The sequence below is a fragment of the Chlamydotis macqueenii genome, chromosome 12, assembly GCF_036417535.1.
Source record: "Chlamydotis macqueenii isolate bChlMac1 chromosome 12, bChlMac1.mat, whole genome shotgun sequence".
NCBI lineage: Eukaryota > Metazoa > Chordata > Aves > Otidiformes > Otididae > Chlamydotis > Chlamydotis macqueenii.
In genome coordinates this window covers 13,359,930-13,384,774 of record NC_141567.1, presented here as the reverse complement: position 1 = coordinate 13,384,774, position 24,845 = coordinate 13,359,930, and the positions used below count along the sequence as shown (strand labels likewise).

General features: G+C 46.0%; 1 protein-coding gene and 1 long non-coding RNA gene across 3 annotated transcripts; one reads left to right on the top strand and one right to left on the bottom strand.

Annotated features, from left to right (window-relative positions):
* GNB5 (G protein subunit beta 5) lies at positions 1-22,362 on the top strand. 2 transcript variants are annotated; one of them, XM_086757357.1, is made up of 12 exons: positions 131-216; positions 2,466-2,568; positions 4,322-4,458; positions 6,185-6,226; positions 7,010-7,086; positions 8,617-8,749; positions 12,611-12,754; positions 15,770-15,861; positions 15,984-16,032; positions 18,646-18,742; positions 19,788-19,954; positions 20,288-22,362. In XM_086757357.1, exons 2-12 carry the CDS (start codon positions 2,559-2,561, stop codon positions 20,297-20,299), a joined length of 960 nt encoding a protein of 319 aa, XP_086613483.1. In that variant the 5' UTR covers positions 131-216; positions 2,466-2,558; the 3' UTR covers positions 20,300-22,362. The 2 variants fall into 2 exon arrangements, with proteins under 2 accessions (XP_086613482.1, XP_086613483.1); XM_086757356.1 differs by lacking the exon at positions 2,466-2,568 and having other exon boundaries at positions 1-216.
* Positions 22,254-24,845, bottom strand: LOC147599246 (uncharacterized). The gene is made up of 2 exons (XR_015259902.1): positions 24,461-24,845; positions 22,254-23,211 (listed from the first exon to the last, which is right to left on the bottom strand). It is a non-coding gene; the product is annotated as an uncharacterized LOC147599246 (long non-coding RNA).

Below are 24,845 nucleotides of genomic sequence, written 5' to 3'. Positions count from 1 at the left end.
GCTGAGGCAGCAGGAGCCTCGGCAGCATCCCCGGGAGCCAGGCACGCAAACTCCTCCTCCCTCCCGCTCTCAGCTCGCCTCTCTCCCCCGCTTCCTTTGCAAAGATGGCAACCGAGGGGCTGCACGAAAACGAGACCTTGGCATCGCTGAAAAATGAGGCCGAGAGCCTGAAGAGCAAGCTGGAGGAGGAGCGGGCCAAGCTGCACGACGTGGAGCGTGAGTGGGGAAAGGGCCGGGGCCATGGCGGCTGCCGCGGGCGGGGGTGGGGAGCCGGGTGGGGAGGGAAACGGCCTGCGGCCGCCCCCCGGGGAGAGCGGCGGGCCCCGCCCGGGAAGGGCAGGCGGGGGCCCATGAGCAGGGTCCGCACCGCCCGGGGTCTGCAGGAGGCGGATGGGGAGTGGCGGGGCGGGCCGCCCCGCATCGCCCCGCAGCCCCGCGGGGGCTCCTGGCCTGGCTCGGGCTGCGCGCACGCAGCAGTGTGTGCGGGGCGAGGGGGCGGGTGCGAGGCAGGGGTGGGAAGGGACCGTGAAATACCCCCCCCGCCTTCAGCGGACTCAGATTTGTTAGCACCGTGTTACCGCGCATCTCGGTGTCAGGAACAAAGGTGAGACCCAGCCGTGTGGAAGTTGATGGGAATCGGCCTCAGCGGGGCCAGGATTTCACGCAAGGTGGAAGGGCCTAAAAAGGGAACATTGCTTGCAGACCCGGCTCCTTCTCCCCCTCTTCCCCCGAGGAAACAGCTTGCAGGGATGCAGGGCTGATGCAGAGGTGCTCGGGCTGTCAGAGCCAAACTCGCCGGCTGCGGTTTCCAGGTCCGTGGTTAAGGTGACAGAAATGACAACGGCAGATTTCGGCCCTGCCCTCCCCCCACGCTTCCACCCATGTTCAGGAAAAAAATAAGCTAACCTGATTTTTATGGAACTTCTCAAATAGATATTAATGCATCTGTCCCGAGATATACAAATCCATTTTTAAAAAATTATTTCATTTTAATAATTACAATGATACAATATATTGCAGTTCTTAAAAAAAAAACAACCCAAATCAATTACTCTATTCCTTTGAAATCATAGTTCACTTTGTTAGAAGTATTAATGGGTCATTACAACTTCTATTTCATCTGTTTTGATGCTTTAAATATTGAAAAAGAATCTGAGCCTGTATGCAGTGATTTAGCTCTCAGTGTTGTGTAAGACTGAGGGACTGGCAAACATTCTTAAATTTCAGGTGAGGGAGGGTTGAAAGATTTTTTTTTCTAGAGTAAATAGAGCATTTTCTTGTCTAAATTAGACAACCTCCTATGTTATATGAGTGCCCTATTAACAGGAATCATTAAACAAATGGAGATGGCCTCATTACAGAAACATTACCATAAATCATCATATTCTTACAGGATAATTTCTATATCAGAAGTAGTGCTCAGTGTTTAACAGACCCCTTAAGCATATGCTTAAATCCATTTTTGCTCGCAAAGAGTTTTACCTGTGACTGCAGTGATACCGTAACTGTGTGTGTCATTGATAGTCATAGGATATTTATGGCTTTGTCATCTGTAAATCTGCAACCTTATGCTGGAAGGCTGTGTTTGCATAGCCATGACATGGTTTCTAAGACAAAAGTCTTATGCTGCAGTAGAGCAATGCTCCCTCATTACATTTCATGTAATTGATTCTGTATCAGAGCTTTTTTGCACTTAAATTATCCCCAAGAACTGTTTTGGCAGAGATTGTAAGTTTCAGAATAAAGCATCTCTTCTGCTGTGTGGGGTGTTTTTTTTTCCCTAATCTAAAATTATATCTTTCGCTTTTTTTTTTTCTTTGATCATGACTTTCCCTCTATGGTTCCCAAAACAAACAGCTGGTTGAACTAGGATTGCCCTTATTTGTTCAAGTGGTTTTGAACAGCAGCTCTCAAAAATGTGGCTAGAAAAAGGAAATACCAAATGTGCATTTGATTTGCAGTCGTACAATTTTAAAGATTTGGTTCTATCGCTTAAAATTTTAGGTGTAGAAAAAACAGTTTGTTCTGTTCATGAGATCCATAAATTTTTAAGGCCAGAAGAGACTATTAGGAGCATCTGACTTCCAGCACAGAAAAGATCAAAGACCCAGTGGTATCTGCATGAAGTCCATACCTCCTGTTCAGGCCAAATGATATGTTTTTGAAAAGTGGCCTGTTTTATCTGGACCTTTGTAAAACCACTCAAGCTGCTTATTGGCTGTAGCTGATCTACTTGCCTGAGTGCATAATTTTCAACTATCTTGAAACAATATTGGAGAATGCTTCAGAATAATTATCTGACTCTAAACCTGTGCTAGGCGGGTGCGGGGTTATTATGGCTGTGGTTGGAGATAAGCATCCTCAGAGAATCAGTAAGGCTAAACCAGGCAATTCCACAGAGTTTTGGCTGCACTGACGTAATGGAAACACTTTGCCCATTGTCTGTGAAACATTTGTTTTTTCAGATATGTTCTGGACACAAGCATCTTTCCAGCTGCCATAATAACCTCCTGTCCTGTGTTTTCGTGTCTTTTGATTGAATCATTTGGCAGGTTTCCATGGACAAAAGTAAGGGGAAATGTATCTTTTCCTCAGTGGGTTTCTATGGTACTTTCTCAGAAACTTGGAGACAAAGCAAGAGATTGTCAGGAATGGTGGACAGCACTTGTCCCCTGGGTGGGTCAGACTGGTCGAGCAGAGATTTCAGGTGAGAACATTATTCTGGCACAGCCTGTGGGGCTGGTGGTTTTGAAAGACTACACTTGAGAATCTAATCCACTAGAAAGCAGTCTCTGCCTTAAGCAGAAATTGCTTCCCAGACCCTGTGCCAAGGAATGATCTCAAGGTTGAGGATGCCTGCTCTCTCACTGTGACAGCCTTTACTAGCCCATGAGCTCTCTTGCAGCTCTAGAAAAGTTACAAAAGGTGAAGCAGCAACGTGGGCTGTGGAGCTCAGCCTTCAGTACGGCATTGAAAAGCGTAAGATTTCCTCCACCAACTCATCAAAGCATGTGAGCTTCTGCATTTATTTCAAAAGGTTTGAGGCAAGCATTGCCCCCTTAGCTAGCAGCAGCTGGATCATCTTAGGTTTAATTGTGGACAAACACACAACACAGGGAAGCTCTGGATCCTATTGGCTCTTCTCTAGGCAGGGTCATTTTTAATTCTGGTGCCTGGGTCTCCTGTCGCAGGACCTCTACTTTGCTGTGAGACTTGAAGCAACTCGCACCCTCCCTAACACTCTGTGTGAAGTGTCAGAGCTGCCACAGGGTGCCAAGATCCATCATGGCCCTACTCAGCTCCATGCTGGGTGAAGAATGCTGGAGCGGAGCAAATCAGTTTCCTCAGATGACGCTTTCTCACAGACGTGCAGGTGACTCCAGCGTGAAGCATCAGGGTTACATGAGACACCTTTAGTTGTGTCAGCTGCAGGGGGGTTAATTTTATGTCAAAGTGAGTTTTCGCTATTGGAAATGTAAATTTGTTGGGTTTTTAAGAATATCAGCTGGAAGTACTGCTTTTAAATGAGGCATGAAAGAATTGACTTCTCCACCACCAGAGGATGGTACTCGGGAAAGCTGCTTGCCTGCCCTCTCTGTTTCTCTTTCCCATAAAAGAAAAAGCTGAGCCACCCATAAAGTCCTTGGTGTCTCTAGACATTGTTGAGCAGTTGGGTAGCGCACTCTTACAGCAAATGCCAAGCTTCCCTGCTCACTCAGGGCTGTGTCCTGGCCCTCAGTGTTCCCCTGGGCATCAGAAGGGATGGCACAGCGGAGGAGAAGTCTCCAGCACTCGTGGCTAGTACTTGTAGCACACTGCGCGACATATTCTCACATCCAGAACAACTGTTTTACCATTGCAACTTCAGAGATTTGATGCTTACCCCTTCTTTTGTATGATTTTTCCTCCAAGACCCAGTAGTGGTCTTCACTTCTGCTGAATACCTTGAGGCGTGCGTTAAGACTGGAGGCTGGCTGTGCGCTTTCAAGTCTCAGTCAGACTGAGCACTTCCAGTAAGAGGAGGCAAGAGGGTGATCTGTTTTCCAGTTATACTTGAGTGTGATGGTCTGCAAAAGCTTCAGTTGCTACAGCCCTGGAATTCAAGCCCAGAGTGAATTCATCCTTAGTTTTGTCTGGTGAACGTGTTCATACTCTGCCCACCTTGGTTTTACCACCTGCCACCTCTGAAGCAGGTTCGTTGGCTTGCACCATAGACTCAGACTTAATGGATTAATTCCTCCAAGTGACATTACTGATAAACATAGAAATTTGCCAGGGCAGAGCTTTCATGCAGGGCTCTCTAACCATCAGCTGTTTGCAGTTCATCAGGTGGCAGAGCGCGTGGAGGCACTGGGCCAGTTTGTGATGAAGACCAGGAGGACCCTGAAGGGCCACGGAAATAAAGTTCTCTGTATGGACTGGTGCAAAGACAAGAGAAGAATTGTGAGCTCTTCCCAGGTATGTAGTTGGGCAGATGGTTTTCGAAGCTGCTGTTGGGCACTGTACAAATCTTTTGGCTATGCTCTGTGCCACTCTTTGCAGATGATGCCTGTGTGTAGTGTAAATGTTTTCAAGATGCCATTAAAGCAGTTCATTGGCAATATATTCATTCAGAGAGCACAAATCCAGGCTTCTGATCATCGCTACACCTGCTGTAACTAATAGCCTAAATATTTCTTCTCCAGTCATACACAGATTTTTTCCATATTCCTTACTATAATAGAAAATAGGGAGAACTTGTCTAAGGCCACTTTTATTTCCTTGTTCTTTACAGATAAAGTATTTAGTAACAATTTCAGTTTATGTGTTCAGAGAAAATAATCAGGAAAAGGGAAGGGAAGAAATGTTGATTCTTCTAGAGATTTCTGTGCACAGAAATTTCTTCTGCAGTCTGTATGCTTGATGCGACCTTGAAAGCCTCAAACATCCTGCCAAAATTACTGCATTTACTTGGGCATTTTGAGAAACAGTTCTAACACCTGCTCCAGACCAGTCTCATGAGCTGGAGGAGGTAGTGAGATAATTGCTTTCTAGATCCCCTGGTTTGTCCTGAGCCCAGTATGGCAGTGAGTGAGCTTGTTGCATCTCACAGCTGTTCACTGACCTATATGAAATCTGTCAGAGGTCTCACTTGAGGGATAAAAATAGGCCATCTGCATTGCAAGCCACCTTCAGTTACTGTGAGTCTTTACCATTCATGGTGATCTCAGCAAAGAGAATAATTTTAAATAATTAATGTCACAATTTATAAAGTGGTTCAAATGTCAGTGTGTATATCAGAAAGTCGAAAAGGCAAGTTGTAATGCATTTTTGCATTTTTTTTTTCCCTTTTAACTCTTATTTTAACAACTGTAGTGAGTCCAGGTACAGCAACAGTTGTTGCTCAGTGATAAAACATTTCACTTTCATGATACGGGGAAGATAACAGTATCATGTGCATAAGGAGAAGTAGCTGGCGTGAATGTAGCTGGCATACACAAAGTGGTTGTCTTGCTCTCTGTGGAGCATTCTTAGGATGGCTATTTACCAGATTGTATCAATGGCTAATTAAAGGTTAAGGAAGTGTAGTGACAAGTAAAAGGAAAATCAGGAAAAGACAGGAAAGGGAAGATGAATAAGCAGTGCAGTGTCCATAAATAGTCTCCATGAGTGCTGCCAGCTCGGCCAGTGGTTTGTAGTACTGGTCACCTCGTGTATGTGTAATGCCTCGTACTGAGCCACTGACGGATATCACTTGGGAGCGGTGACCGGCTTTGCAGGTGGGGATTCCAGGCTGGGAGAAACACATCATGGCTGAAAGGAAACAAGTGAAGGCTCACTAGTGGCAGTGTCCTGAGGAGATAATTCTGTCCGTGGTGTGTGCTGCAGGTGAGAGGAGTTCTCATAAACACGCTAAAAGGGAAAAAAAAAATTTTGGTCTTTTAAGCGGACATCAGTCATCTCAGTGAGGAGGAGATATACTTTTCTTCTAGTCAAAGACATAACTAACACTACTGAGGAGCATCTCCTTGGTGCTTTGCTGTGACCGTTGTGCTGCTGTTAAAATGGAGACAAAAATTTCATGATATGACAGACTGGGGACTGGAAATGAGCAGCAGAGTTTTCCCCAAATCTGGAAAGTAGGCTGACAGCCATGTCTGTGGAAGGCCTCAACTTCTCTTTCTGTTTGTGTGCTTTCATTTAGGATGGGAAGGTGATCGTGTGGGATTCCTTCACTACCAACAAGGTAAGTGAAACTTCATCAAAAGTCAGATTTCTGTGTAAAGGGCAAATGACGGTGGGATAAGATGGAGGGCTGAAGGGCTCACATGTGTCACAGGAGGCAGCGGGATGATGGGATAAAATGCAAACTTCCACCAGCACCTCAAACTAAGGGCCCCAGGGCAAACAACCTCCCTTGACCCATCTCTGAGCAAAGTCCCTGTCAGGGCACTGGGGCTTGTTGTGATCTCCAGTGGGAAGCTCTGATCCAGCCTCTTCACTGACAGGGAGGGGTCCTAGCTGGAGGCAAAATCCAGCCAACAGAACAGAGGCTTTTTCTGGGTAACCCCTGTACCAGGTGCCATGTGTGATCACCCAAGATCCTTCAGGTGCTGGTGTTCACTGGGAAATGGTGCCACTGCTCCTCCGAGCCCTGCCATCTCATGGCACCCTGCTCCACACAACTGAGAAAAAACAGGTTGTTTGTAACTCACTTTACACGTGCAGCAGAGGGGACTTTTTACGGCACTGAGTGACGCAAATAAAACATGCTCGGTGGTCAGTTTGGGGGTTGTGAGTAAGGTGGGAAGTGTCAGGGAGGGACTAGCCATCCTCCTGCTGCTCTGCTGGGTCCTGCAGTAAGGGCTTTCCCAGCCTTCCATGTGAGTTATGGCTTGGGGGAACACCTCTTCCTTTCACTGACCCTAAAGATGTCCCACAGGAATACTGAACTTACTAATCTGCACTATTTCCTTGCACCTGTTAGAGAAACAGTAGCATCCTAATTTAAGGAGATGCTGTGTTTCAGGAACACGCCGTGACGATGCCGTGTACCTGGGTGATGGCGTGTGCATATGCCCCATCTGGATGTGCCATTGCATGTGGGTAAGTTACCAGTTTCCCCAGCTATTTACACAGAGAAGCTTGATTTATAGTGGTGTCCCGGTGCCTTCAGATGCTGACAGATAGAAGTTTGCGTGCCTGGATTGTAAGTGGAAGGACTACATTCAGTGCCTCTGATTCTAATCCCATAATGGCTTGTACACATTATCTCCACTGACTTCAGTGCAATAACATGTGTTGTGTAAGCATGGAAAATAATCCTCCTTCAGCATTTATATCATGGGTTAGGAATTCTGCATGCATGCAGCTTCCCTGTTCCAGTTTGGTTGTGTGTGTTGGATATATCTTCTAAAGGAGAGTGGTTTTAACCCTGTTCTCACTTTGTAGTCTTTCTTCTACGATGCAGAGAAGGTTAGTCATTAATGATTACCAGCACATTAATAGTTTTTGCCAAGATGGGGTGGGGAGAAGTAACCCCATCCTTGATTATAATCTCTAAGTTTTCTGAGGGCTCAGGTCTGAAAAAATTGAGTTTGTGCAGAGGAGAAAACAAAGAGATGAGATGTTGGCAAAACATCTTTTAAAAAGGCACTGGGTGGATCAGAGAGACAAAGCAAGCTTGGGGTGAGAGAAAGGAACAAAGGGAGACTTTACTGTGCAGCTTGCAAATCTAAAAAGCAGCAGACTGAGACAGACAGGCAGACTCCATAAACGTGTGTGGAAGAGGCGTCCGAAAAGTGTGTTATTGACTAAAACTCGAAGAATAGCAAGAAAGCTCTGTCTTCACGCTTTTGTAAGAGAGACAGAGAAGGCATATATGCATTGCACTACCTAATTCTGTTTTTCTGTTGTGCTGTCAGTTAAGTGCTGTGCATGTGATATAAGGCACAGAACCAGCACCTGGTGGTGTGCCGGGATCCCAGGGACCAGGGCAGGGCTGATGTACCACGGCTCTAGAAAAGGGTTAAACATGAGTCAGACCCTTTAGAAAAGGGTCCTGCATCTTGCCTGGGAGACACAACCTAACTGGTGCAACTGTCCAGGAGGGACACGCCGGCTACAGAGGTTAGTGCATCTGTTGCCTTTTTTCCAAACTCTTCTGAAAGCCCTGTCTTTACATCCACTGCTTGCTATACTGTCTCTTCCACAGGAGTTAGGTCAAATTTATTTAAGGTAGATAAATAGTGATGCTTAAATATCTTGCAATGGCAGATGTCAACAGAAAAATGGCAGTTTGGCTGTATGTGAAACATTATCCCTGAGGTGAGTGCCATGTCACCTCCCAGTTTATACTTTCATGATGTTTCCTTCAGTGCCATTTATAAACTCGATGAGGGTGAAAATACTGAGGCGCAGCTGTTCAAGTTCTGTAAAGTAGCCAGCCTGGTGAGGCAGCTGGGGCTTCCCTGCACAGGGAGATCCTGAACGGCACAATACCGGGAAGTCGGTACTTGTAAGGGTTTGGCAGCGCAGCACTGACAGGTGGTTTCCTTCTTATCACCGCTCGCCTTTTGTCGTTGCAGTTTTAACCAGTTCTCCCCTCTCTGTTAATGCTATTATTACTCTCTTTAGTGGCCTGGACAACAAGTGTTCTGTGTACCCTCTGACATTTGACAAAAATGAAAATATGGCTGCGAAGAAGAAATCAGTTGCAATGCACACAAACTACTTGTCTGCCTGCAGCTTCACTAACTCAGACATGCAGGTAAATGCATTCCCTACCCGCTGCTCACCGTCCAGCAATGCCTAACCCGAGCTGCACTCATACGTGGTGCAAGTAACCTTCCTTGCACCTGGGGCACCCAGGGCCATGTCCTGCCTCATGCAGGGGCTGCTGGAAAACCCTCGCTGGGGCAATGAAGGTGCTGCAAAAGCTGCTGTAAGGAAATACTTGTCACAGCCCAGGGCCAGGCTGTCATGCCTGCGCCCTGCAAAGGCCTGTCCTTTCTGCAGAGGGAGCTCACTGGTACCTGTGTATTCTCTTCTTGCTGGGTCTGTGCTGGCTTGTGCGTTGAGGAGCTCAAAATAATACAAATAATTAAAAACCCAGCTGAGGTAGGACTAGGTTGGGTATGTGCTCTGCCAGCTGATGGAGACTGTGTTGTTTGCCTGCTTTCTCTTGAGCGTCCAGCCAGCTTTGCTTTTGCTTTCATTGTTAGTATTTTTTGTGTGTACCAAGTGAGGTATTTGAGCTTCAGGACGGCCTCCTGGGGCCCTGATTTCCATACATGCAGTGGTGTGTTCCCTTGAGGAAAAGGAGGGATGCCATCCCCATCTCACAGCTGGGGAGCTGGAGCACAGAGGCCCGCAGTGGGAGGCGATGGCAAAGGCAGGAACTAAGTTCAGATCTTCTAAGACCAGGCCAGCCTTTCTCTTTAGTGAATATCTTAGAGATCTCTTTCTCCAGGAATACGAAAGATGATGAAAGGAGCCAGAATAATCCCCTGGTCCTCTCTGTTTTTTTAATTTAATTTAAGCTCTGCTCAGCGCGGCTCTGCAGCAAAACACGTGGCAGAAGTGAGCATTTTCATTGCTCTCTGTGTCAGCAGAGCTGCTGGAAAGGGAATACCTTGCCCACTTCTTCCAGATATTTGGAGCTCTTCTGAAGGAAATATCAGCTCTCATTGCTTCTATTTCGGGACAAGAGTATGTTGTTGTTTGATGTTCTATGGTTTCTGTAATGACTCCGAGGCGCTAATTTAAGTCCATTGCCATGGAAACAAGCAGTGGAGGTACTCAGCGCTCAGCTTGCTTAGCCCTGACCTTACTGTGCCTGTGTAATTAGAGCAGTCTAAATTAAGTGGAATGGTTTTGATGATATACAAACCCACTATTCTGTTTTCTTGTCCATAGCTATATGCATCATGATTAAATCCTATGAAAGGAAAAATAGTTATTTATTTTTCATAATAAAAAAAAGGAAGAAAAGTTGAGTCTTCTTTTTTCCATGTAAAATACAGCAAACTGCATTGATACTGAAGGTAATATATTACTATTTTTAAATAATACCACAGTGGATTTACATGCCTTATATTCAGTGATTCAGATATTTTTTCTGAACACTTTGAAAAGAAATTTTCTTGTGATTGATAAGCTTATAAGTGGTCATTTATAGCACTGCATGGTATTATTGGAAAAAATACAAGCAAGTGGATTGGCCAAGCTTCTTTTAGGATGCTATTATTTGGGGGATCCTGGAGGATACCAGACTTCTTATCTTCTTCTTTTTACACAATTGCCTCAGAATTAAAATTATTCTGTAAGTCTGAGGGTGCACAGTGCAACAAGCACACTGTGCAGGAGCTTTCCCAGCTGTGTGCAGAACAGCTCTGCTCTCCTGCTCGCGTCACCGAGTGATATGTGGTCCCTGTCCTGGAGCAGCCCCAGCATATGGTGGAGGTGTCCCTGAGCGCAGTGTTCCCATGGCACCCAGCACCCACTGCTGAGTGCTGCAAGTGCTGCTGCTCTGCCTTGGCTGCTCGGTTTTCCCTCGGAATGGAGAAAGACAGGGAAAGGCGTTTAGAAGTCAGTGTGCTCATGGGCATCTGGCAGTGCAGCGGAAAGAGAGGAGATCTGGGCATGCCCTTTAGTTTAAAGCCACTTTCAGGCTGTGTGGGTGCTGAAAGAGGGGGTCCCATCTGTGCTCATCATCATGCTCCCACCCTGGGCCAAGACAAGTGCCAAGCTGCAGGTCTGGGTGACTTGTGCACCTTGTTCTCGGTGCCCCAAATTAGTCTTGCCAGAGAGAGCCTCCTCCGCCTCAGTACGCAGAGAGGCAGGGAGCCTCGCTTCCTAAATTAGGTATCTGCAGCTCTGCAGTGTGATAATGCTCCCCACGTGACAGTGCTCCATGTGTATTAATAGCAGCAGCTAATTGGGATCTCGAGTGTTTTGCACAGGGCAGGCAGCCGTGCTCCCATTGCGGTGGGGCTGAGAAGCAGGGTGAGGCCTGTGGTGATGGTGGAGGAGGCAGAGGCTGGTGGTCCTCGCCGGTGTCCCCAGCCCTGATGTGTGTGCCCTGGTGAGCAGGGCTGTGTCCCTGCTGTCCCCTGCCCTGTGCAAGTGCTGTCTCTTGCCGCCAGGCGCCAGGTGAGGATCCTGGCCAGCGCTGCCAGAGCCCCTCCTGCAGCAAGACAGAGTCTGATAGCAAAGGGTTTTAATTCCCTTTGGATTTTGAGGTGGGGGTAGGGGGTTTCGTGTTTGTGGATTTTTTTAATAGCAATACCCTGAACTTGAGTCTGTAACATATATCTTCAAGGATTAGCTAGAGCTCTGAGTTGCCAGCAGACCCTTCCCTTACACCTCTAGCTGCTCGTGGTCCCCTTGTCTCTTTCTTACATGTTATTACAGAGCAAATCCTCAGAGCCGGAAGTCTTCATTCCTCATCCAAGTACAAATATTCCTCAGAACAGAGAAGTTCATTGATCTAGGCTCAAAAGCTGGCCAGAAAGACAAGTCAGGACTTCTGCTATTATCATCTCAGACTATTAGTGTCTCTCTACTGCAGGATTCGGAACAGTCTGTTCTGCAGCTTTGCAGACGGCTGTTTATGGGAGGAGTTTTTGGAGCATCTGTCAAACCAGGACACATGTTCAGTGTTTAACCTTTACGCAACTCTGTGAATGGTTTCATGATAATTTTCTTCTTGAAGAGTATTTTCTTTTTAACTTCTAACTACCCACTGAAATCCCTTGAGTTTCCTCAGCGACCATGAGAAAAACCTGTGTGCAAGACTGGGAGCCCTCCTGAGTTCACCCTTGCCTCCTTCCACGCTGGTGCACAGCAACCCTTTCAACCTACAAAATTTGAGATTGCATAACAGCTTTGGGTGCCAAGGGGAAATTTTGAACAATTGAGAATCATGAGGATTTAGCCACAATAACAAGCGCTGATCACATGTGCTTTGTACAAGCACTGTAGCAGATGAGGGAAGCTGTGAGCTGTGTTCGGTCAATGTATGCTGAAGCCCTTTCACACACAAATGGTTTTGGACAAGTGAGAGGTGATGGACTTATCAAACAACTGTCTAGACAGGCTTAGTTCCCTTTCAAAAAATCCATGTCTTAACCTGAATTAATTGTGTTTAACCTGGCTATTTCAAGCAGAAAAAAATAATTGGAGAGTTAAACAGGTATACTGAAATTCAACAGTTCTTTTCACCCAGGTTGCATTCCAGCAGCCTAAATATGGATAGGGTTAAATACAGGGACAGACAGGAATACCAGTCTGGTTCTGCCTCCTTTTTGGAAGATAAAGAAATGCCAGCAGGTCCTTACTGCCATCAGTTCTCCAAATCCCACTGCAGAAAACTGACCCTTATTGAAACACTGTGTAGGTACAGCTGTGTTAATACAGCTCTGCTTTCCACTCTAACTTCTTTCCTTAAAAACAAAAAGCATAAACTGTGCTTAGATTCACATTGTTTTCATGGTTTTGATTTGTTGCATAGCATTTAATTAAATTAAAGCTGTCCTTGGTGTATGTATAGGATGTCAGTTGTTTCTTGGAGAACTTGAAGATCGTTATCTGATTTTTGCATTGTGACTCTTCTTGCCACATCCTGTAGATCCTGACAGCAAGTGGAGATGGAACTTGTGCTCTGTGGGATGTTGAGAGTGGGCAGCTTCTACAGAGTTTCCATGGTCATGGAGCTGATGTCTTGTGTCTGAACCTGGCCCCTTCTGAAACAGGAAATACGTTTGTCTCTGGGGTAAGCAGGAACTTCCTATCGTAATGTAAAATTAAGGCATGTGGAAGGGAAAAGGCAGCAGAGCAAGAGGCTCGTGATCTTATTGAGAGAGTGCTGGAGTATGTGTTGGAAGCCCTAGTGCAATCCACTCATTGCAAGTACATTTTCCAAGCTGGAGCAAATTAAACCCCTGACTGTGGGGTCAAACCCACCCAGCCAGTCTGACTGCAGTTCTGCTTACTTAGCAAATTCCGCCCCACACCAAAGCAGTCCAGCCAGAGATCAAAACAACGCCTTTCCTGGGAAGGGAAAGGCTCAGAGTTAGAGCAACAGGCTCATACCGCAGCGGAGGTGTGAGCCCCTGTGGATAGGAGCCTGGCACAGCAAATGACCTCCTGCATTTGGCTCCTTTCTCGTGCCCAGCTCTCTGGAGCCAGATGGGGTGTGCCAGGCGGCTGCTCAGGGCATTGAAGCGGGGCTGCAAATAATGTGCGTGCCACTGCGTCCCTCAACCGCTCCCCAGAAGCCAAGGGGTAGCTTGGACGCTGGCTAAACCCTCGTACAAGTTGGAGCAGGGAGATGAGGTGTGACCACATCTTCAGCTGTTGCTGAGTCCTCTATGCCTTCAAGTGGTAACACAGGCATTTAAAGCCCCTTCGTCAGTCGAACACTGCCCGCTCCCTGTCCTGGCCCAGAGGAACATGCAGACCTTGCTGGGGCTGCAGGAGTGGTCTGGGAAAGTACCCAGGGCATTTTCCAAATCTTGTCCTGCTGCTGAGGGATTGCTGTTCCTTGGCAGCTGAGCCATTGACCTGCAGCCTGGTAGTGAGGCAGGCAAGACATAAAGGTGAATGGGATGGAGCTCAGCTCCTTTTTGAGGTGGTCCTGGTCTTTCCCACATCAGAAATCGAGTGTGCAGGTGACGGCTGGCAGGAGCTGAGAGATCACCTCTCTCACTGGAGGCAGGTTGCTACCAGAAAATTTGATTAAGGTACCTGGTTTGAGCCCCACCAGTCCAGGGCTGGTACTGTGCTTGCTGGTGGAAATGGCCCTTGTGTCAGAGGACGACGGTCGTCAATTAGGGAATTCCACCTGTTGTGCTCGGAGTCATGGTCTCATCCCTACACAATAAACCTCAACCTCTTCTGTTACGGCTCTTTTATCAGATTTGGCTGACCCATCAGGAGCAGAGCCCAGCACACTGGCCCAGTTTGCCTGCTGCTAGCACAGCTGCTCTGAAGCGTGACTGAAAGCTAATTCCATCCAAGTGCATTACTCCTCCCGGGCTTTCCTGTCACCAAGCTTACTTCCCAGAAAGGACAGATTCATTCTTCCTGGGAACAGCTCAGCTTATTATAGGGCAAAGAATCACAAGCAGCTATGGTACTGCTAAGAGAATATGTCGTACTTGTGTTGATTTAGCAGCTTGGGCATGTCCGTGCTTACAGGGACTCAATTAATCACATGCAAAACGCCACTTCAGTGAAGATCTATCTTGTACTGGTCACTGCAGGTATAGCCAGAACTGTGCAACCTAAGGGTACGGTGTCGTAGAGAGACTCCCTGCCTTTCTAATACAGTAACCTTGAGCTAGGATAACCAATGCCAATATATCAGCCTGTAAACTGGGTGCTGTTACATTGAACGACTTAACTGAAAACTCCAGCCTTCCTGGGTGAGCTCAGGGCTGCGTCCCGGGCTGTTGTGCTCAGTGTTCCTTGAGTTGGATAGGAGTCAGGGGGCCCACCTCTCTGCAGGTGGTTTCTGATTTCTCCTTCAAAACCTTAGGAATCAAAGCATTCACTTGTCAGATTGGTCTTGCCCCCGAACTCCCAGAGAGGTCAGTAAGAACTGCACATGGAAGCAATACAAAGGGCTGGGCTTGGGCCATGGCAGGGCTTGAGAGGGAAATATGCTGAGTCCAAAATGTTCTCTGTCCTGTTTGGTTTTCCCTGTGCAGAAACCACAAGCTGATACAAGGGAACATTACCTCTTTTAAATAATGACATCATTAGTAAAAAACTGGGATTTCATTTTAACAAGAGAATTTAAAAAACAGAGAGAAAGATGTGAATTGTGAAGAGACTGTTTAATTTAATTAGCAGTCACATTTGCTTAAAAATTAATAACATGAGAGAGGCTTGCCCCTCAGCAGGGTCGTATTCATTAAAATCTCCCATCACTCTTGAAAGAAAACTCTGTGTTCTTATCCTATCATGATTGTGATGGCATCAAGACATCGCAGCTGAGCACGTGGCCCTAGGGGTATGAGATGGTTCCTACCCTGAGGACATTGTGGACTACACGAGCTGAGCCCCTTGCCCAAAGAATTCAGGGTGCTGAGCACCTCACAGCCAGCGCACCAGTGTTAAATGATCTTTTCAAAGCACAGCTTGGAAGGGCAGGTTAGAGTTTGACGATGAGATGAAACGCTGTTATGCTTCTTTTCTCATCCCAGCCACGCCATTGAGCACGTGGGTTCAGAGCAACAGCAGGGGTTAACTCTGGTGGGAGGCTGGGCAGGAGACCCTCCGGATGTTCTTATTTCACTTTCTATTTCAGTGTATCAAAAGAATTAGTTATAAAACTTTAAATGCTAGGTATTAATTTTTTATATTGGGCATGTTAAGTGGTAAGGGAATGAATCATCTATGCCGCTTTGTGGCGTGGTGGGACTGCAGCCACAGGTACGGCAGCAGCACAGGCGGAGCAGGGCTGTGAGCACTGGTTAGTGTGGGACTGCCTGCGCAAACACCGCGGGCCTGTCTGCGCCCCACTGCGCTGCGTGGCACTACTGGGCCCGCACTGGTCTGCGGCACTGCTGAGGTTCCAGCCTTCGTGGTGTCCTCTGTTCCGAACTGCAGCTGCACCAGGCTTCAGGGTACCAGTACAGCCAGTTCTGGGTCTGCTTTGCCGGTTAAATAGCCTCGAAGCTGTGATGTTAAGAGCCTTTCTGGGCTTGATGGCCTCTATCAGGCACATAAGGGGTGAATGTTACCATTTAGACAACTGTAGTGAATTTTTTTGTCTTACTAGGGATGTGACAAGAAAGCCATGGTTTGGGATATGCGGTCTGGTCAGTGCATCCAGTCATTTGAAACCCACGATTCAGATATCAACAGTGTCAGGTCAGTATGTTTCTAGGAGAGGACACATTTGCGATGCTGGGCAATGTGCTGGCTCTATTTTTGAAGTCTGACCTCATCCAAGTAATGTAATGTGTTCTGGTCTTTTTTTTACTCCTGCACAGATATTACCCAAGTGGAGATGCTTTTGCCTCTGGTTCAGACGATGCCACGGTATGTTAATTCAGCAGCCTAATTTAGGGAAGTTCTGTATTTCCCAAGTTAGATTTTCCTAAAAGACTAGGTCACATCTGCAGAGGACTTTAAATGACCAAACTGGGCCTGTGACACTAAAGTTGCAGAAATACTAATGCTATAATATAATGTATATTATATACTATATATATTACTATAGGGGAAAATCTAGCAACGCTTTGTAGGTCACCTCTGTGAATTTTTCTATGTGAGCAAATATTCAATTCAGGTTTTCTATATTTTGACGTTTCATTATCAAAATTAGTTGTCTTACTGGAAGAGATTTGGCTTCATATAGTTGTTGGGTCACATGGGAGGAACCAGATGAAGTACTGCAGCGTGTGTCAGAAGCAGCAGCACAGGGCATGGAAACACACGAATGCGCACGTCCTGACAAGCAGAGGGGCTGTGGGCTCAGCGCCGAGCCGGGCAGACACGCGGTCAGTTGGCCTCCACAGGCCTCTGCATCCTAAGGGCACAGCCCCAGGGTGGCCTTGGCCACGTACATCTCCTCCTTGTCAGCCTGACTCACTGCCAACACTTCACTGCCATGAGTCACAGATGACACAATAGCTCTTCCTGAATCTTACTTATCTATGAGCAAGCTGCTAGGAGGGACACAGTATGCATTGACAGGTAATTTTGGTCAGCACATTGTGTGCTAAATGCCACTTATCTGCTGGTGCCTTAGGGCCCCTGGGTGATGCACTCAGGGTAGCTCTCACTGCAGCTGGTGGGTCCCCATGGGGGACCAGGCTGTGCCTGTACAACAGCCCTGCAGGGACGGAGCTGGCAGTTAAGTGTAACTTAATTTACACACTTAAGTAACAGAGCTGGAAGTTAAAAGCAGAGGTTTGGGACCTTGTTTCTCCCATTTATTTAAACATCACACCGAGTTGCATGAGGGTGAAGATTCTTCCTAAAGTACTCTGCCCTCAGAGCATGTTTTGAGTCTGCTCCAATACTCGCTAAACTCAATAGAAACGTTCCCTTTGCCTTCACTGGATGTGGAGAAACTTTGAAGGCTCTTCCAGAGTGAGTGTACACTGCTTTTAGGTCTTAAAAGCTGCGATTATAAATTAATACCACTAGCTTTGTGGTGAGCCCAGCGCCTCTCTGCACATTCAGATGTGGTACTGTGAGCACTTGAGATGCTGAGGGAGTGAGATAAGGAAATTGTCCATCATTAAATTCCAATGAGAGCACTCTCTTTTTATGCCCAGTACCACAGGCTCAGGGCTCCTGTGCTTATTCGTTTACTTGATGGGGTTTTTCTCTCTTAACTACTCCTGACACCCCCGACTTGAGCAGGAGAATGGGAAATTCCATCTCTGTGCTTTTGACAGAGGTTATGGCAGTTTCCCTCCACTGCATTCTTTAAGTGAAGAGGCTGGTGTTTTCAGCGTTAGGGACTGATACGCTAACTGGTACCCTTGACCTGATTTATATACTTAGGGATTTCGAGGAACAGGTAATCCTGACTGTCTGGAGGGAAACCATAAAAGTGTGCTCACATGCAGTGCTGTCGCCTGCGGTGACCGCGGCTCCCTGTCAGGACAGTCTGATGGAATTACTCATCAGCGTGGAGCACTGGCAGATCTGGACCTTGCATACCTGGCAGCTCCCCACAGCCCTGCGAATGAAACAGCCTCTCCTTTATGTGCAGGCTTGAATGCCAGCCAGTTTTCATTAGTAAAGTCTTAATATTAGCAAACCCATCTCGCTAGTGGAAACTTACTGAGGAAGGTTTTTGGTTCAGATAGTTTCAAAAGTGCGTTTTGATTTCAGGGCTAACAGACTGCCTTTCTGCCTGGCAGTGAAGCCTGGTCCGTCTGTAAGTTATTTCCATGTTAAACAAGCCTAAGTGTGCTGGCAAATTATAAAAACAGGAAGTGCAGGTTGTAGAGGTGATTGGGGATTTTCCATGAGAGGTGAAAAGCAAAGAGCTGTATGAAAATCTATTATTTCACTTGAATTAATTTCACGTAGGTTTTTCAGACAGAAGGCCTCACGGTGGGGCAGGGGCTGTTTGCTGTCCTGCCTTACTCGGGGCAAGGACTACATCTAGGCTTCCCTGTGCCAAGGGACTGTCTGAGCACTGTGCCATGTGGTCTGTATTCTCAAAGATTACTGGAGATTTAATCATCTGTCTCCCAGACTTCAGCCGTGGCTAAACTGTTGTCTTTAGAGACAACAGTCTCCTCATGCACCCAGCTAGCAGCAGGATGCCTAATATGTAGGAAACCACAGTGGGAAAGCAAGAGAGTGGGGGGACTTTCACTGAGTAGCCATGGTCCAAAACCCACCACTCACCTTTATAGCACGACAGGCTTAGAGAAGTGGTTTGGAAAAGCAAGTTCTTCACTCAATTTATACAAAACAGCCTTGTGTTGCTTAGATCCCTGTTAGACTCCAGAGGAATCCCAGTTAGAGTGGGCAGAAATAGCAGAAGGAAAGAAACCAAGCAGCCACTTCCCATGATACCTGTTAGGCTGCAGTCCTTCCCACTCGGGTTTTTTCAATGGAATGTGGTAGCCATTGACTCCAGCCTTTACTGAGGCATGCGTGTTGTTGGTTTTGTTTTAATCCTAGTGTCGTTTATATGATCTTCGTGCAGACAGAGAAGTAGCAATTTATTCCAAAGAGAGCATCATTTTTGGAGCATCCAGTGTGGACTTCTCTCTCAGCGGTGAGACCTGAATTTTGGAGGTTACCTTGGTGTTGGGATTTGAGGCAGATTGTAAAATTTTGTCAGCTTAATTTGATAAAGCATTTGTTACTATAAGTTATTAAAAGTAATACTAAGTACCAAAAGGAACATTTAATGCATGGAAGCCTTTCTTTTGCCTCTGTAAAAATAATTATTCTTTAAATAACCTATTGCTTTGTTGTAGCAATGAAAACTATTTTCCTGGCCCTACTGAAGAGGCAGGAAATATTTTGCCATTAACTACAGCTGGGTTAGAATTTCACAATAATCATTAAAAACATTTCAAAGGAAACATGAAATGTAACTAGACTATTAAACACACATAAATAGTTTATAAAGGATAATAAATGATTAATAGACAGTAAAAGTATGCTAGAGGAGCATGAAGCCAGGGGCATTACCATTTTTCACTACAGATCCAGCAGCCTGAGCTTGAGGCTTCTCTCTCCTGCTCCAGCACAAACGCAGAGCTCCTCCAGTCGTCCTGCGTGGGGATGAGTGGGTGGTGAACTGCCCTCTGCCCGGGACAGAGGCAAATGCCTGTCATGATCACAAGCACCACGGCTTGTCCCACTGGGGACAATGAATCACTTACCAAATTGTCTACTAATCATTCAACCATTCGTATTCAACTTCTTTTGTAAAGTCTGAGCAAAGTATTATTACTCTACCTTAGCTGTTGAAGTGCTCTTCAGTCTGTTGTGATTTGGAGTCATCACCCGTCTCTAATGACTGAGCAGATTCTATATAATTTAACTCCGTTTTGACTATATTTTTAACTAATACATTTTAATTGGTTTAGCATTCAGTATGGATAGCTCAGCAGTGGAGCAGGAGCGCAGCTGGCCTGGGGGAAGCCGTGGTCAGGGCTCGCTGTGTGCAGAGGGTGGCCGTGTCTGTTGGCACAGGAAAGCCGCGTTGTGGCTCACTGGGTGATGAACGCCCTGCAGAAGGCCCTTGCTGTAGTCAAGATGTGTTAACCTACTTAAGACCTCACTTCCTATAAATCTCCTTCTCTCTGTAGGTCGCCTGCTGTTTGCAGGCTATAATGATTACACCATAAACGTCTGGGATGTGCTGAAAGGGTCCCGTGTGTCCATTCTGTTTGGACATGAGAATCGTGTCAGCACCTTGCGGGTCTCTCCTGACGGGACTGCGTTCTGCTCGGGCTCCTGGGACCACACTCTCCGAGTAAGTGCCGGGAGCACTTGCCTTGGGTGCTTCTTTCTTTGTTTGATTGACTGTTTGAAAAAGGGGGGTAGGACGGAAGGGTTGTTACGGGAAGATTGGCTCTAGAGGGACTAAAGAGGATATAAAAACAAGACAGTGTAAAATTCAAATTAAAAAATCCCTGCAAAGTGCTAGCAGAACTGTTACAGTTTAGGGAATTTTGAACCTAGGGGTTAAATAATATAGTTGCTGCTGATACGTTGTACCGCTAAGCTGACTGCCTTGCCAGATTTAATAAAAACGTTTGCTAAAATAGTCAAATTCATAAATGATTGTTCAACTCTCCCTCTGCAGATCTGGGCTTAACCTGAGATCCTGTGTGCAGAGTCAAATGAAGACCGATACCCTGGACTACAAAAACTGCATTAAAAAGCCACCCCCCAAAATCAAATATTTGCTACACTACAAAAGAGTGACACTGAACCCACAGATCAACACAACTAGGTAGAAAGTGTAATCTGCTTGAAGACATAGCAAATATCAACTTGTAGCAAAGGGAAATGTTTTTAGTTCTGTTTTGAAACGATCTTATTTTATTAGAACTAATTTGGGTAATTATAAAGGGACTTTTCTCTGAAGTCACTTGTATCATAGAATTGAGTATTTCGGTGCACATTATGTATTTATTTGCATGAATTGAGTTCCTTTTTGAAGTTAAAAGAAAAAAAAGAAAAAAGAAAAAAAAATCCTGATTTTATCAGGATGTAGCGTAAGACTTTGGAAACATTCCATAGTAGTGCATTGAATTTTGGTGTTGAGAAGTGGAAAGAAAAACAATTCTGCTACTTTATGATGGCGTTATGGATGACTGAAGCTTGGTAGTAAGTAGAGGAGCAAAGGACCTATTGTGAAGGTACTGGCTGTTGTCATAAAAATGTATTTTTTGTACAAAAAAAGGAATCCTTTCAATCCCTGTTTTTTCCTACTGTCTTTTTAGATAGGAATAAGTATTTCTTCTCTGTTACCTGACTATAAAGAATCTAAATATATACAAAATTATAAACTGCAAAGATGAGGGATATAAACATGATTTACATAATCATGAGGTAATACTTAACCAGTAGTTTCTTAGAAATTTTTTATTGTATCACTTGGTGAGTGAATTTTCTTTTACTTAAAGGAATACTACATGCTAAGCACTAAGGGATACTACACGCTAAGCACTAAGCACCGTTGTACTGATGGTCGAATCTTTTCCAAGTCAGTCACACTCATTCTGCGGTCATGATTCTTATTTGCAATTTGAGCAGCTCATACCACTTTGGCAGGGCAGTGTCACGTAACTGGGTAGTATATGTCCATTTTAAGGTCCAGCTGCAGTGTCAGAGCAGTATGAGTTTGTGCAAATGTGGGTCAAACCTCACAAGCCAAATCGTACAGTCCTTACTCCAACAGTAATCTCCCACTGGTGTGGACATCGTTTTGTCATAGCTGGACTTGAGAATGAACAACGGGGAGTTGTTGAAAACCTGCGATGAGCCACAGTCCTGCAGCGTTTGATATTGTGCTCACCAGAATCCGCAAGCCCATCGGATCCAGGAGCCGCTGGGTTTCAGGGAAGAAGTACAGCCGGCCACATTGCTGGCAGCAGCCAGCGCTCGGTGTGAGTGTGGAAATGCAATACCAGCTGGCAGGACTACCCCCATGTGGAGCTGATGCTGTAGAATTTTAAGATTTTAAAACAGATACAGGTAATTATAGAACTGTTGGAAATAATATCTGCATTTATACACTGAAAACTGTTGAGACTGACCTGAGCAGATGCACATAGGGAGCAAAGTGCCGGAGTAATGCTGGGGGTTTGCACGGTCTGGCCTTTGAAATGCAAGTGGTGAGATACATCTCTCAGAAGATCAAAGATATGATTTTTATTTAGATTGAAACAAGAAAATAAGCTTACTGATCACCGGAGTTGGCTGTTAACGTAAGTTTGATGATAATATCCTCATTCTAGTTGAAAGTGGGATTTTTTTACAATTCTATAAAAATTGCATTAGAAACAAAGTCTCCTCATTCATGAAAACATTACGTTCCATGAATCCGTAGCCACTTAACCTAGGACAGTGACATTTGTATTAGCCTTCAGTCCCTAATGAAGTATTTCAGCTATTTTCACTTGGAAAAGTCAACTGTGATGCTTTGGAACATTTGTGGCAAACTATCACTGTAACAAACTGAATGCACTATGGAACTGTCATATAGAGCTCACTGTGCAATATTGAGTCAATACACTGTACACCTTTGATCAAAAGATAAATAGTAATGTTTAGATAGTATTTATTGGTGAGATGTTTGTTTCAAACATACTACATTGTGTTGATATTTATGAATGGCCTAAATGCAATAAATTGTATTTTACATATTGAGAACATGTATATAGTCGTTTTTCCCATCAGTTAGGTACTTGGTAGCTATTTTTTTCTGGGTTTTTTGGCATTTACTTTTTGCACCATACAGTTTCTTAGATCATTTGTCCTGCAAAAATCCAGGGCAAAATCCAGATCTACTAGAAAATTGCTTCTGGATTATCTTCTGGAAATACCCCAAGGTGAGCTAGAGCAACTGAGAGTGAGCAGTCCTTGAAAGTACCTGAGCTCCATCTGAGCTCCTTCTGCATTCAGAAGGCCGGAATTCAGGTTGTGTTTTCCTGTTCAGAAGAATCACAGCTGACGTGATGTTTTCTTTCCAAATCCTCATCGCCATACCCAGGAATACAAATGCAGAGTATGTGTTTTGTGAGAGCGCAGGATTCTCCTGACATTGCAGTGGGACGCCAGTGAAAGCTGGGCACTGAAACGCTGTTGAGGGCTCAGGCTGTCACTGTTTGGGTAAACCATGTTTGCAGATCACCATGAGTTGCAGCAGTTCAGCTTTCTGCCTTGTCAGTAGAGACAGATCAGCTGTCCTCCCCACTTTAGTGTAGGTTTTGTGGTCAGCAGGAAGCTGGTTGGTGGAAGTGCTCAGTTTAGATGCTGAGAAAAGGACCTTCATTTAGGCTCACTGTTTCATTTCCTTTCCTCTGAGAGGCTGGGGAAACTGCTGAGCCAGCTTTTTCTGAGTAACACCAGTGCCCAAACTGTCCCCAGTTCCAGTGAGAATGAGGCTGACATCACATCTTGCACTTCTGTTCTTGCAGGGAAAAATCCCGTGGTTCTTGCACTTCAGGGCCACTGCCTGTGGACTTGTAAGTCTTAAGTTGGGCTGCATGGACTTGGCACCTGTGAAAATCACCGTTTTGTTCCTGAGGTAATGGTGAAAGCTGTGAACCAGGATGGCTTCAACTTCCCGTCAGATAGGTGAAGAGAGAGGAAGAGGGCGCTGAAGTGTATCTTGTCTTTCTTACTCACTAGGGCTGGCCAGGGATGCTTTGGAAAACCCAGTGTTTCAAGACCCACCCCCTCCTTGGTCTGTAAAACTGTTTGTGTCTCGAAAATGCCTCTATTCCTTTCCAGAGGGAGAGGTTTTAACCTGCATCTTGTCCTTTCCCCAGTGTGTCCCAGCCTTGGAGAACAGCCATGCAGCTCTGGGTGCAGCAGAGAAGCAGCAGTGTCACATCAGTGTCCTGGCACTGGCCATACCTCCCTGACCTGCTCTTCAGCTCAAGCCAGGAGGTGAAGGAAAAGCAGGCCCAAAAGGCTACGCAAGCGGGCTATAACCAGGTTAAACATATGGAGAGCTATAGCTAGGTCAGTCACTGTCAGACAGCCCCGTCCTGTTAAACAAAAATGCTATATAAACAGGAAGGGTGGAAAAGGATATTGCTAGAGAAAGAGCGGCCTCTCCCTCTTGTTCTCTTGCTGTGAGGAATGCAATAGGAAATTCCTGCTCCAGAATTAACAGTCATGGGGAAAACTCTAGTTAAAAAAGCATGTGTGTGAAGCGATAGTGAAAAGTAAAGATACCATTCCAGCTACTGCTCTAGCACATAAACACAGACTAGATTTCCCTGCTTAAAAACAAAACAAAAGCCAAATATGGGGATGTAAAACTAAGAGATTGCCTTAGGAATGGCTCTCGGAGATCGGGCCAATTCTTGATAGTGATCTGAGAAATTGCAATAGGATTGATTCCAACTGTCTATTTTTAGATTTTTCTAATGGCGATGTGAAATGGAGACAGAGCGCTGTAACTCAAGAAAGGTGGAGTAAAGCGGAGCAGTCCTGTGGTGACCTGTTGGGCACCTTGAGCCGGTTGTGTGGCGAAAGGTGAGAGCATGACCCGGTCCCAGGCAGCTGCGGCAGCACCTCTCCCAGTGCTGGCGCAGGGCTGTGCGGTGATGGTGCGGGCGCAGGGCTGTGCCGTGACGGTGCAGTCACAGCCACGCTTTGCAGTGTGCCACCATCTGAACCTCACCTGCAAGCTGAGCAGGAAGCAGAAGTTGGGTGTACCCGTGCAGGGCCTGCCATAAATCTGGAGGTGGTATTTATGGGAGTTTTGATGATCTGCTAGGCAGCTGATGGTACTCACAGCTCGAAGGGCACAGCTGGGATGCAGGGAGGTGTCCTGCTGAGATGTCTCCATGTGTCTGTGCCAATGGCACCACTCGGCCGGTGGTGTCCTCAGCCATTTTATTGTACAGCAGCAGTACTGAAGGGCCCAAGGTTTGCCCGACGGAGGTCTTAATCCTAAACGTTGCCTATGTGCCCATCAAAAAGCAAATGCCACTGCATTTGTTTGATAAATACACAATGCCCACATCCTATAGTACTAGAAATCCTGAAGCTCCTTTGATGCAGAGAATACAGGCTGGGGCCGCTAACGTGGGAAAAACTCACCGTATGCAAAGAGCATCTTACGGTCAGCACCCGGTAACTCGGCGTTTTGCTTGACTGCACGGGGAAGCCCGCGGCTT